General features: G+C 42.2%; 1 protein-coding gene across 5 annotated transcripts in view; it reads left to right on the plus strand.

Annotated features, from left to right (window-relative positions):
- The window catches only part of PDE5A (phosphodiesterase 5A), a 134903-nt gene that overhangs the window by 66682 nt on the left and 54293 nt on the right, over nt 1–13928 (plus strand). For 2 of the 5 annotated variants that reach the window (XM_082758892.1, XM_082758893.1), the window contains exon 1: nt 4248–4472. The exons of 1 other annotated variant lie outside the window; for it this stretch is intronic. In XM_082758892.1, the coding sequence (XP_082615018.1) occupies nt 4369–4472 (104 nt within the window). In that variant the 5' untranslated portion in view covers nt 4248–4368. Of the gene's footprint in view, nt 1–4247; nt 4473–5105; nt 5220–5367; nt 5401–13928 lie in introns of those variants that run through there. 2 more of the 5 variants (XM_082758894.1, XM_082758896.1) reach the window with 2 other exon arrangements.

A 13928-nucleotide genomic window follows, 5' to 3' on the forward strand; every position in this document is an offset into this window, starting at 1 on the left:
ATTGCAGCACATGTTTCACAGTCATGAATAACCTGTGCTATAGCGTCCATGGTCAGGTCCACCCCTCGATCACGAGCCCATCTGTATGTTGCATCTCTACCTTGATGGCCTGAGGTGTCATGGGCCCATCGGGCTATAAATAATTCACCTTTATGCTGCCAATCCAGGTCCACCTGAGCTACTTCAATCTTAGCAGCCTGATCCACCTGCTGGTTGTTTTGATGTTCTTCAGTAGCCCGATTCTTGGGCACATGAGCATCTACGTGGCGTACTTTCACAGCCAGGTTCTCTACCCGAGCAGCAATATCTTGCCACAATGCAGCAGCCCAGATGGGTTTGCCCCTACGCCGCCAGTTGTTTTGCTTCCATTGCTGTAACCATCCCCACAGAGCATTTGCTACCATCCATGAATCGGTGTAGAGATAGAGAACTGGCCATTTTTCTCGTTCAGCAATGTCTAAAGCCAGCTGAATGGCTTTCACTTCTGCAAACTGACTCGATTCACCTTCTCCCTCAGCAGCTTCTGCAACTCGTCGTGTAGGGCTCCATACAGCAGCCTTCCATCTCCGATGCTTCCCCACAATACGACAGGACCCATCGGTGAACAGGGCATATTTCTTTTCATTTTCTGGTAACTGGTTGTACAGTGGGGCTTCTTCAGCACGACCCACCTCCTCCTCTGATGATATCCCAAAGTATTTGCCTTCTGGCCAGTCCATAATCACTTCCAATATTCCTGGGCGACTGGGGTTTCCTATTCGAGCCCACTGAGTAATCAGTGCAACCCACTTGCTCCATGTAGCATCAGTTGCATGATGCGTAGAAGAGACCCTTCCCTTGAACATCCAGCCTAGTACCGACAATCGGGGTGCTAGGAGGAGCTGCGCTTCAGTACCGACCACCTCTGAAGCAGATCGAACTCCTTCATATGCTGCCAGTATCTCCTTTTCAGTTGGAGTATAGCGGGCCTCAGATCCTCTGTATCCCCGACTCCAAAACCCCAGGGGCCGACCTCGAGTTTCCCCAGGTTCTTTCTGCCAGAGGCTCCAGGTGGGGCCGTTCTCCCCGGCTGCAGTGTAGAGCACATTCTTTACATCTGGTCCTGTTCGAACTGGCCCAAGGGCTACTGCATGGACTATTTCCTGCTTGATTTGTTCAAAGGCTTGTCGTTGTTCAGGGCCCCATTCAAACTCATTCTTCTTACGGGTTACTTGGTAGAGTGGGTTTACAATCAGACTGTAATTTGGGATGTGCATCCTCCAAAACCCCACAACACCTAGGAAAGTCTGTGTTTCTTTTTTGTTAGTTGGTGGAGACATAGCTGTTATTTTGTTGATCACATCCATTGGGATTTGACGACGTCCATCTTGCCATTTTATTCCTAAAAACTGGATCTCTCATGCAGGTCCTTTGACTTTATTTTGTTTTATGGCAAAACCAGATTTCAGAAGGATTTGGACTATTTTCTTCCCTTTCTCGAAAACTTCCTCTGCTGTATCACCCCACACAATAATGTCATCGATGTACTGCAGGTGTTCAGGAGCTTCCCCCTGCTCTAGCGCAGACTGGATCAGCCCATGGCAAATGGTAGGGCTGTGTTGAACACTTCTGTTCTAACTGAAACCAGGACAACCGAACATATTTATTTGTGTGTCATTACCACAAATTCTTTTCATGTTTACAGCTACCGCACATCAGTTCTGTCATCCAAGCTCTGGAAACAAACTGGAAAGCTGGGTGTGAGTTAAGATACATGGAGCTTTTTCACAGCACTTTTGAAGCCAAAACCATGCAAGACTTTTTCCAATTTTACCATTCACTTCTCTGTTATGTTTGGCCTTCACCCTGTCCCGTCACCTTAAAAATGAAAACAGCATGTTCATTATTATTCATGAAAATTCATTGGGTATGGAGAAAGTATCCTTTTTTTTCCCCCCAACCATTCCATTTTTGTTTCTTTTGGGAAAGACTATTCTATTCTTTAGTCTGTTGAACTGATGTTTTACCACAGAATTCACAGGAAGACAACCATTTGCATCAGCTTTACTGATTCTTATCTGTAGGATGGATAATGGAGAGGCCATCAACCCTGAGCAAAGCGCAGGGTGCTGCTGTCCTGCCCAACTTCTTTGGTACAAAGTCACATACATGCTCCCCCAGCCTGGGCAGCTATCCACAGTCCAGGCAGCTTCACCCTACAGGGTCCCAGGACCTTGTGGTATGAACAGGGATGCTGTATGCTTACTTCTCAGCCAGCCTAGACTTCAGTATTGTTGTTTACGGGGCTCAGTACAACACATATCTGTTCTTGACTGGGCTTTACTGAATGCTACTACAGTAAACATGCTTATTTCTATTAGTGCTCCTCCTAATTATACGAATTGAGATGGTACATATTGCAGCTGACATAATATCATTGACCATTACCTTGTTATTCTCCTATGAGACAGAAAGAAAATCCTATTCTATTTTAAATACCAGTAATCAAATTATATATTTGCATTCATCCTTTTGTAAACAATCTCCTGTCTCCTTACAGAAGAGAGATTTCCATCTGTTTGCTTATTCCTAGCTTTCCCAACTAGACCACCTCTGATAATTCTGCAATTGTGCTTTGAGATGGGATGAGCAGTACTAAGGAACCATTATGAGATATTCTGGGAACTGCTTGTTGATATTTATGGAATCTGCATTTTATAATTCTGTATTTTACAATTCTCTTATATTTCTTAAGCATTCTAACATAGTGTTGTTTTCTGAAAGCTTTGCCCAGCTTAGAAGTTTTTATTGCCATGTCTAGTGTAGCCTCAAAAGTCTTTTCCTGACTGAAACAGTTAATTTAGAAATCTACGAGTTCCAGGACAGGTTTATCTTCTTTTTTCTAACATACCATACTTTCCAGGTTTTGACACTAAACATCAACATCATTTATTGCTATGTTGTCCCTTTATGTGGTTTGCCTGATAATTCTGAATTTCCCTGTTGAAAGATTTCTCTTTGCCTGGACTAGTGGCTTGACTCCTGTGGCATGTCTTAACCAGTTTATCTTCACATCTTGCTCTTTGGTCACCGTGAACATTTCTCCTGAGATTCCTTGTACAACAGAGTTATGTTGATGTAAACCTTCCCTTGCTGTGCGCTCATATTACACAAACTCTTGAAGCCAAAAGACAGATGTTACACAAAGACACAGAAGGAAAAAAATTCCCCCAAGCTCAGGGACAGGCTCTTAATCCCTTTGCCGTGAAGCTCCTGCTGCTGCCTCTGCTCATGCTGCAGAATCCCCCTCTCCTGCCGGGGCTGGAGGCGAGTCTCTACGTGCACTGCCAAAAATCACAAAGGTGTGTGGGGATGTGTGCTATGTCTGAGCACCCTGCATACACTGAAAGGCTTTAAGAGGGGCAGAAAACCCTTTACTTTCTATTATCTTTCTCAGTTTATCATGCAGGAGAATCATTTTAAAGACCCTGTATATCCCTTTCCACAGAAACCTGCTGCTTCTTGTTACTGATACTGACCTCCAAAGATACTGTATGTGATGACACAGGAAACTATGCCTGTGCATCATACTTCACATAAGGCTTTTTGGGAATGCGGTAAATTATTGTAAAAGTGTGCACATGATAGAGTGGAACTACAGTACAGGAAAGTGATGCTCAGCACTAACCCAGACTTTCAATCCTGCTAATATCAGAGGGGGAAAAAAAAGTAGCTGTGAGTCTGGAGCATCTTCAGAGCAAGGCTGCGTTCATTGAGTGTCTAAAGCGAACTTAAAAGCCTCGCTGGAGGCAAGAAGGATCGAAAAACCAGGGCTTATATCGACACCCAACCGTGAATCACTCCACGGAGCCTCCCGATTTCACCACTTTCTCTAAGCGGGCTTCGCCAGGCCACACCTTGAAGGGCAAATAACCGAAGGCGGGGAGGTGTTCCCTCGGCAGGCGAACAATTCCCTTCTTCATCGCTTTGGGGTTTCTCCCTGCCCCGGCCAAGCAGCACCCGGAGGACGCCTCCTCCTGCCGCCGCCCTCCTCAGCGCCGAGCAGCGGGGGCGGCGGGGCCGGGGGCTGCTGCCGGTGCCCCGCGGCGGGGCTGAGCGGTGCCGTGCGGGGCAGAGCCGAGCCGAGCCGAGCCGTGCCGGGCAGGGCAGAGCCGTGCCGTGCCGGGCGGGGCGGGGGCGCTGCGGGAGGTGGAGCCGCCTGCCCGCCGCGGGCCGGGGATGCGCTGAGGTGCGGCGGCGGGGCCGGGGCTTCCTCCCGCCCGCTTCGGGCGAGCACCTGGGCGCCGGGCGGGGGCGGCCCCCGGCCGGAGGAGGTCGGGTGGCGCCGAAGGGGGTCGGAGGGAGCGGGCAGGGCTGTGGGAGCGGAGCATGGAGCGCAGCTGCCGCCCCCCGCCGGAGCAGGAAGCGGTGGAAGCGTGGCTGGACGATCACTGCGACTTCGCCCGCTCCTACTTTGTTAGGAAAGCCACACGGTAAGGCTGGCGAGGCGGCGGGCGGAGGCAGAGCCTTCCTCGGCGGCGAAAGGGCGCTCCTCGCTTCTCCTTCGCTGTCCCCCGAAGGAAAGCAAAAAGCCGTTCCCCCACCCCCACCCTCGAAAAGAGCAAGGACCGAAAGCAGCCGGCGGCGGCCGCGGGGCAGGCTCCCCTGGGGGGCTGTCCTCGTCCCTCGGGGGCTGTCCTCGTCCCTCGGGGGCTGTCCTCGTCCCTCGGGGGCTGTCCTCGTCCCTCGGGGGCTGTCCTCGTCCCTCGGGGGCTGTCCTCGCCCCCCAGCAGTCCCCGAGCAGCAGGCAGCGGGCTGCTCCCTGCCCGGCCCCGCCGGCCCGAGGGAAGCGCGGCGAGGCGCTGGGAGATGCCGGCCGGCCGGGAGGGGCAGCGAGGCGCAACTTGTCACCCCCACACTGGGACTGTCCTTAAAGAGCGCAGCCGAGCCCCTGGCTCTTTAGGTTTAGGGGCCGAGACCGGGATTGGGATTGGTGCTGGGATTGGGATTGGGGCTCGCCGTTCTGCGGCCGTCGTGGCCGGCAGGGGGCAGCGCGGAGCCGGGCTGCGGCGCAGGGCAGGCAGCGGCTGCGAGTTCCCCTGCGCCCGGGGGGGCGGCTGCTCCGCGCTTCCCGTCCTTCTGCGGGTTTGGTTTTTGCCAAGAGCTAATGTAAAGGTCCGAAGATCTCGTCTGGGCTTTCCCCCCTGGACTGACATGCTGCCCTTTGGAGATAAGACGAGGTATTTGCTCACCGTTGTCACACTTCACCAGTGGGACTTCGAGTTGAAACTGAGTAAATTCAGCTATTTTTAGAAGTGGAGTCAGGTTTCCATTTTGAATATTTTCCGATAAACAAAGCAGTGGGGATGCTGAGCACAGGCGGTCTGCGGCTCCCACGGTATATCTCAGTGGAGAGCTCGGGTTAGTAAGTCCTGTGGTTTGGTCCTTGGACACACCACCTCCGCGGGCTCTCCTCTCCTCTCCTCTCCTCTCCTCTCCTCTCCTCTCCTCTCCTCTCCTCTCCATCTGCTCACTGCTGCTGATTTACTTCTTTCCCAAGTCACTTAGCAGGGATGGCTGTATTCTGAATGAGACTTGCTGCTCTTCTCTGCATGGGATGGGGCGGTAAGAAGAGAAATCCCCATTAATAATTGACTCGCAACAAGCCAGAAGGCTTTGGGGGTCACCTGCTTTCTTGTGACCATCTGTCATGCAATCCCTCTTTCCTCTGCTGCTTCTTCCTTAGCAGAAAAGTAATAAAAAATGCCTTTAAATAAGTCTTTAAAATGTTGAATTTTTAAAAAAAGTCTGTGCATGGGTATAGCTGATGGAAGTGGTTAACTTTGATATTCTACAGAACACTAGTGCATGGTATGTAACTGAAGGGTTGCTTGTTTGCCCAGGAAATAGGGTGTTAGCAGCTTTGAGAAGTAGCATTTTATTAGTCCAGCTTGTCACGCTTCCTTTGGAAACTGGAAGTCCTATTGAACAAATAGGAATGCTAATTAATAGTAACCGCTGTGTCAGATTTGTTTTCCCCGTGGAGGGGTTTGGTTAGTCTCTTTTCTTACGCTGAGGCAGCTTTGTGTTTGAGTAGATCTGAAGCAGGCACTAGTTCCCCAAATGCAATCCAGTCATGTCTTTGTGACAGCAATGCCTCTGCGTTTAGAGGTTTTGCAGAAAAACTGTTGACTTGGAGTTGTTGCTTCGCAGTAATTGTGATGGTTTTATAGAGATGAAAACATTGTATTAGTTTTGAAACTCTTCTCTGTCGTTTTGCATAGAGTGCCTTTTTTCTTTCTTCTTTTTTTTTTTTTTTTTTTTTTTTTTGCATTACTGTCTAAATAGCAAACTATAAATATTTAATAAGGAATGCCTCTTTCATATGTTAGCTTGTATTTGATTAGGCAAGTTGTGAGTTATTCGATTCTATGGTTCAAGTTTTATTCACTGAAATGATACCCTGTAAACCTGATAAAAGGTTTAATGTTCTGATAAAAGGTTTAATGTTCTACGTTATAGTGCTATTTTGGAGCTTAAAAAAGGGAAAAAAACCCACAACCCACTAACATTTAATGCTATTCTTTGTTTTAGTTAAAACTTTGTGCTACAGCAGTACATTGAACAGACTATGCCGTGAATGTTTCGGTTAATTAGCATTAGATTTATTCTGTCATGTAAAACAATGCTCCCTGAGCTAGTTTTTACTGTTTTCTAATCTTAATTTACTGCTGATCTTTTTGTTGTTGTTTGGTTTTTTCTTTTTATAATATGCGTAAGTCCTCACAGGTCCTGAAAGCAGTTGACCAAAAGTTAGTTACCGTGGTATCTTACAGAGCAGAGGCATATCATGCCTAGTGATGAGGAGTAAGATATGCAAAATTGCTAATGGCAAAAGTTTCTCTCTCTGTTCTTCAAATGTTCACATGCAGGAACAGATCACCAGCAAAACCCCTTATTACAGAGTAATACAAGCCCTTTCTACTGATGATAATTGGCTTAGAGTCAGACCCTAATTTAGCAATTGCATTTTATGCTAGGCATTAATTTTTATATTTATATTTCTGTGTAATTAATTCACTCTTGCAGTGTTCTGGTAATTCTGCCTCCAAAAAAAATTGTTTGTAGAATTAGGTGTCTAATTAATACTAATAAAATAAATACTTTAGGTGGCCTTACACTGCAGATTTTATTTATTTATTTATTAAGTATGGGAGTCATATCTTATATTCCTGGAGCAAGCGATAACTTTCATTTTGCATGCGTCAGTTTCATGTTAGTATCAGTTTTCATCATTTAACTTATGCATTTTCTGACATGGTGGCACTTCAAAAGAAAACATTTGCTTTTATTAGTTTGTATTAATTGTTGTTTATGACGTGGGTGTGACAACTGGCAGAGTTGATAGGCTCATCAGTAGACTCTCTGGATGCTTGGGGAGAAGAGCGGCAGGTCCTCTGGTTAATGATTGCTTTTGTCCTCACCCCTAAAATGTGTTGCAGGAGATAATTATATCCACAGGGTTTACACTTTGTGTTTTGATCCTGCAAAGCCTCGAGGCTGACGGTGTCTGGAGGCAGGCCACATTGCTGCCTCCCTCAAGTCTCCGATGGCTAGGTGCACTGACAAGTCCTGCGATAAAGCTCGGATGATTGACTTCCACCTGCACAGCACAAGGTTGCAATCCCACAAGCATGTACAGATGAATAGCTTTAAATCTATCCCTCCTAACAGTATGTGAATAAACTGTGATCCCATAAGTAGGAAGCTACAGAATCAGTTATTTATTACTTTCTTTTGTACCAGGGAGACAAATAGTATATGGAGATAATATAAATAGCTATTATCCATGAAGTGCTACAGGCTGATCAAAGTGCAGAACAACAAAGGGGAAGTATGTCACCAGCACTCAGTGAAGTTTTATCGGAGACAAATTTGGTTCACTTAGGGATTCAGTCTGCTGGTTGGCAGACCTTCTGGCTGGAGGGTTTCTTACTGCACACTTAGGGGTTCAAGAATTCATAAATGCCTGGCTCCTACTACATCTAAGCAATATATTTTATTCCTTGCTTTTTGTTTCAGCTCCTCTTGTTATTTTTCCTCGTTCAAAGTTTTAGCATTGCGTATCATATTTTGGCTTCCCAGAAAGCAGAAGAGTTTTCAAGCAAAACAATACTTATTTTAGATTGCCTTGAGTTTACCCATAGTGTTGTTTAAAGACACTTTGTAGCTCATGTTCAGAAGCTATAAAGTATAATTTGATGTTATTGTCACAAAACTGTACTGCATTTACGACTGAATCTGTTGCCGTTTTTGTCTTCCTAAAGTTCTATCGTTCTATATTTCCATAAAAATAATTATTGCATTTTCACGTTCAAACTTCATACTTATTTTAACTCTCTGTGGAATACTTGTGTTTTTCTAACTTCCTGCTTGTCCCTACTCTTACTGATATGAGAGGGATTCTCTTTTGGTGCTCTTTGCGATCACAAGCAGCAGGCTGCCAAAACAACCAAAGTAAAAATTCTTCTTGGTTAGAGACATTTGCATTGTTCCAGACAGTTTTTGTCTGGCTTCCTAAACGTATGGCACAACAGATATAAATTATTAAACCAACCCTTGTATGTCTCTCACTGGAAATAGGGTTATTTTGTTATAAATACATCTTGGTTTATTAAACAGGGCTGGGGAATATTTACAAATGAATTAAGGTGGGGTGGTTTTTGGAAAAATAAATGTCCTTAACAGCATGGTACTTCATAGTGCTTCACTGAGGATTCCAGAAGTGGCATTTACTGGGAACCTGCACTTTGCTGGAATTCAGAGATTGCACAATATGAATATATCAATTACATTTATTACTTTGAAAATAACTTGAGTACAGTTGTTGTTTTTTCTTCTTGGTGGTTGGCGGACAATCAGTTTGTAATGTGCTGCCTGGTGTACTTAGGACACTTGCCTTCTAGTCTCCATGTCTAGAGGGCTTTTCAAAAATGCCATTCCTTTTGAGCTGGCGACTTATGTTTAATCTCATAAATATTGTCTGTAAGGATGTCGTTGCTTTGTTTGGTAATGTGTGCTTATTTTTTTCTAATTAAAAGGAAATGATTTTTTTTTTTTTTTTTAGCAAGTGTATGAAAATTCAGATTATAAAAGACAGAAGAATATAAAATATTCTGCACTGAAATGTGTTTTGGTTTAGCTTTCTATAAAAAAAAAAAAATTGTTTATGGAAAAAATACTAATCCTTAGAATATACAAGTATGAGCCATATTCATCCTTAATGTGACCATGATAAGTAGGCAGTGGTTTTTAAACTTCTATGATTGAAGGACCTCTTACAACTTTCCAGTGGAGGCACAGAATTCTATGCAAATTTTTCAAATATGCTGAAAGTAGATTTGCTTTTCTAAATTACTTGATGTGAAGCATTTACAAGTGGACGGCAGACCCACTGATTCTTTGGACCATGTCTAGAAAACCACAGGAAGCAGTGGTGTTAATGCAGGGATCTGAATGTTTTCTTCCACTTACTTTTATTAGCTATTTACAGAACTTTTCTGAGAAAGGAATACAGGGGAAAAAAAAAAAGATTTCTATGAAATCTTGGAAAGTTTTCTTGTAGGTCTTACAATCTCCATAGTTATTTCATTTATAAATAATCTCTATACCCTTTTGCCTTTCTTGACAACTGCAAAGTACATCCCAAAATATTTTGATTTCCTGATTTCTTACCATCCTGAATGTTTTTTGAATGTTATCCACATTAATGAAGTTGTAAATGTGATTAAGTCTGTTTGGCATTTATTCTTGGAAATAAAGTTAGGTCTGTGCCTGAGTATTTTGGAAACAATGCTTAAAACAGCAAATACTGGAGACTGAAGAAAATATCATTTGAGAAACAGTTACAAATGGTTAGTAAGTGATTTCTATCTTTAATTACCAAAAAGCTATAAGCTGAACTTCTACACAGAATCTTTGGCATGAAGGTAAACTAGTCAGCAGATAGTACTGAGCATCTGCAAGGAGAACAAGTTTTTAGTACTTACTGTTTGCCTTAGGCAGTCAAGAAACAAATAGGTGTGTCAGCACATTAACTAAAATACTACTGGTGAACCTTAGCGACCAGGTGAAAAATAAGATGGACTATGGTTAACATCTTCCTGCCTTCTTTGGGTTCAGGGTAACTTTAGTATTGTATTACAGTGCTTGTGCAAATACCAATAGGTGTTTGAAATTCATTTCCCTTCTTGTTGCTGTTAATAGGATGAATTTAGAGAACAGGGTCTAAATTTATGGCAATGGGAAAGAAAGTGGAGTTGAGGTATATGTTGCCCTTGTGGGAGACAGGGAAGTTAGACACTTTTATTTTTAAAATTGTAAAAGTTCACGAAACTTTTATGTTGGGTATCTATTGAATCTTCACAATTGCCAGCTGCTTACATGAGGAGGAAATTCATGTATTTGTGCAGGATTAGTATAAAGACTACGGATGTAAAATAAAAATACCACATCAATGTGATTTTTGAAGCTGAAGGGAGGTTTCTAGGGTGTAGAAATTTTGCTAGCTAACAAGCACAAGGATAAAATTCATGACACATCACCTGTGATATCGTCAGATCAAAGAAAGTACATTTAAATATCATAGCCTATATTCATGTTTATTCAAATATTAGATTAAAGTTGAACTGTGTGGAGAATATATGATCCAGAGTAAGAAACAAAGCCAGTTTAGACAATACATTCTTGACTTGAACTAATATGCAACAACCTATTTTCATTTTCAGCATTAAAGAGGAGGCATTTTGCTTTTGTCATGAATAAATATAATTAATAAAATCACAAAATATAAGTCTTTATTTTCCTTACTGGAAAGAAACGTGTATATTTATATGGAATGCTTCTTGATTTATGAGATTTACTTTTTTTTTTTTTTTTTTTTTTAAAGGGGGGGGGGGCAGCATTAAATACAAAAGGAGCTATTTACAAAGTGCCAGAAAAGAAACCCTGCTTAAATGGCCCTTGTGAATTACTCAATGGTTGTAATTTCACATTAGGTCTGGCACTGAAAATATAGCCACAAAATATATTTGCTTGGTAAAAGATATATATTTTCCCATTTATTTGTGCATTATGGTGAACTCACCCCAGCACAGAGGGCCAGCCCAAAGCCTCTGCACCACTTAAGTCCTACTTAACCCCTATTTTGGGACTTTAAGTGGAACTGAACCAGTGCCTAAGATTTATGGGAAGTCTCCAGGCAGGTGTACACTTAACTTTTAATCAGTCATTCACCAAAGCCACTGGCATTGTGCTATTGCTTTCCACAACAAAATAATTAGATCCATGGTTATTTTTACGATTTTTTGAGCCTGGAATGAGAAGTAAACATTTGGAGGAGAACTAAAAGGTCATGTTTTAGAATTTGACCTTCAATCTCATAGGATTTACTGTGTCTTTCTTTATACTGTGAATAGAAAGCCCATTTTAGGGAAGACAGCTCTTGTTAAAAGTTAGGCTTGCAGTTTTCTTAAAGAAAATGTGAAAATAGCTTAGAACAGTCTGATAATGAGTTTCCCATTTCTAATAGTTTTGCTTCAAATAATAAGTTGACCTCTGCCTCCTATTTTAAAAATAATATGAGCATCAGACAAGATTTATATTATTTCATAGTTAGAAAAGTTAATTTACATGACCATGATTTGAGTCCAGAATCAGAATTCTTCATTTGGATCTGTATTCAAATTGAAATCCATCGGACAACTTGCATGTTTAACATTAAATGTAAGTTTATATATTTAACCAAGTTGTGCCCCAAAATTGACATCAACTTTAAGTCATATTTTGTCTTCACAAATTCTTTGCCTACCACATAGGAATAGCATCTCTAGTAACTATAAGTGGACAAGGGTTTAAGGAAAAGCAAAAAGCAGTTACTGTCTTTGTCTTTTTTTTTTTTTTTTTTTTTTTTAGTTCATGTGTAAACATACTTTTACAGTTATTTTTAGTATTTCCATTTAATGAGGTCTTGCACAGTTTATTTAAATCTTTCCATAGCTAGAAAGGAAACAAAACCACTTCAAACCACAGAATCACAGAATTTTCTAGGTTGGAAGAGACCTCAAGGTCATTGAGTCCAACCTCCAACCTAACGCTAACAGCCCTCCACTAAACCATATCCCTAAGCTCTACATCTAAGCGTCTTTTGAAGACTTCCAGGGATGGTGACTCCACCACTTCCCTGGGCAGCCTGTTCCAGTGCCTCACAACCCTTTCAGTGAAGAAGTTCTTCCTAACATCTAACCTAAAACTCCCCTGGCTCAACTTAAGCCCATTCTCCCTCGTCCTGTCACCAGGCACGTGGGAGAACAGGCCAACCCCCACCTCGCTACAGCCTCCCTTGAGGTACCTAAAAAGAGCGATAAGGTCGCCCCTGAGCCTCCTCTTCTCCAGGCTGAACAAGCCCAGCTCCCTCAGCCGCTCCTCGTAGGACTTGTTCTCCAGGCCCCTCACCAGCTTCGTTGCCCTTCTCTGCACATGATTGTGAAATAGGATGTACTAGAAAGAAAACGGGAAGGCAAGTTGAATATCCAAGATGCTTGTTGTGAATTTCATGCTCATTTGTTAAAATTGAATGGATTTCAATTTGTTAACCCGTTAAGTGGTTTCTATATCTAAATTATGTCAAGACACAGGAAAGAAATTTGAAGACACCTAGTGGTTACATTAAGGAAAGAAATTGAGAAATAGATATCAGGCTTGGCTTGAAATATTGTTGACTTCAACACTAGCAGGATTAGGCCACAGGAATTTGGATACTCAAAAGCTACCATTCTGTAGTAGGCAAGTTTGGATTGAATCCCTCTCTTGAAGTGTATTACCAGTAACTGCTAGTTTAAATGAAAAGCTAGCAAAACATCCTACACAACTGCTGAAATATTACATGTTGTATACTTGAACAATTTATGAGCAACAGAGAAAATGTATGGGAAATTATTTGTTGTTTCACTAAAATCCATTCAACATCTGTTACTTTCATGGTACTGTAATTACTACCTATCTCGGTGCAAGATGAGTAGGATGCAGCATACTATCATAGTTGCCTCTCAGTATTATTTTTGTGCTCTGTTTTTGCAGATTTTGTCCAAAGATTCTAAATGCTCACTGAATGGTCACACGAGTATGGTCTTACATAAGTGTGAGCAAAGCAACTATAATTTTGCTGTTACTCTTTAAACATCTTCACCAGTGTTTTTGTGGGTTTTTTTCCCTTTTTTTTTTTTTTTTTTTTTTTTTTTTTTTTTTTTTTTTTTGAGATGTGGTGCATTCTGAAGATAATCTCAAGGACACAGAGATGGGTGCAATAAATTATTTAACGTTCCCAGTGTGTGAGTAGAATAGTAATTAGTGTCAGGTCGGCATGTTTTGATAAGTAAGGCACAGAAAATCAAGCTGAGGTTCTTTTGAGGTATAACTGCTTGAACTGTCTCAAGCCATGTCTCTTCCTTGTGCCTATGGTTTCTTGACCACTGATTTTTCTATTTTTGTTATCTATTCAAATTGCAAACCTCTTGCTTCAAGGAAGGTTCTACTTCCTGTACAATCTTTAACGCACCAGTGCCAAAGAGTCTTAGCTCTTCTAAAGTTCCTGAGTGATAATGTGATGCAGATAATAGGTGTGTAGTTGGATACAAGTGATTACAAAGATGATCACACAATCTTTTTTTTTTTTCCTTAAAATGTTTTATCTTCCATTGTATTTTCATCTGCTTCTCATCCCCTCTTGAAAACTCCTCTCAAATTTTATCATCTGCTGATGAGATCACCTGCCAAATTCAGCAGTCGTTATCATGATCCTTTGAAGTTGAGAGGAAAGACTGAAAGAAGTGACTAAAGAATGGTTACTTCGTAGTCATGCTTATGAACTCTGGAATAAATCATAGCTTTCT

Source organism: Aythya marila, assembly GCF_965140915.1.
Source record: "Aythya marila genome assembly, chromosome: 4".
NCBI classification, from domain to species: Eukaryota; Metazoa; Chordata; class Aves; order Anseriformes; family Anatidae; genus Aythya; species Aythya marila.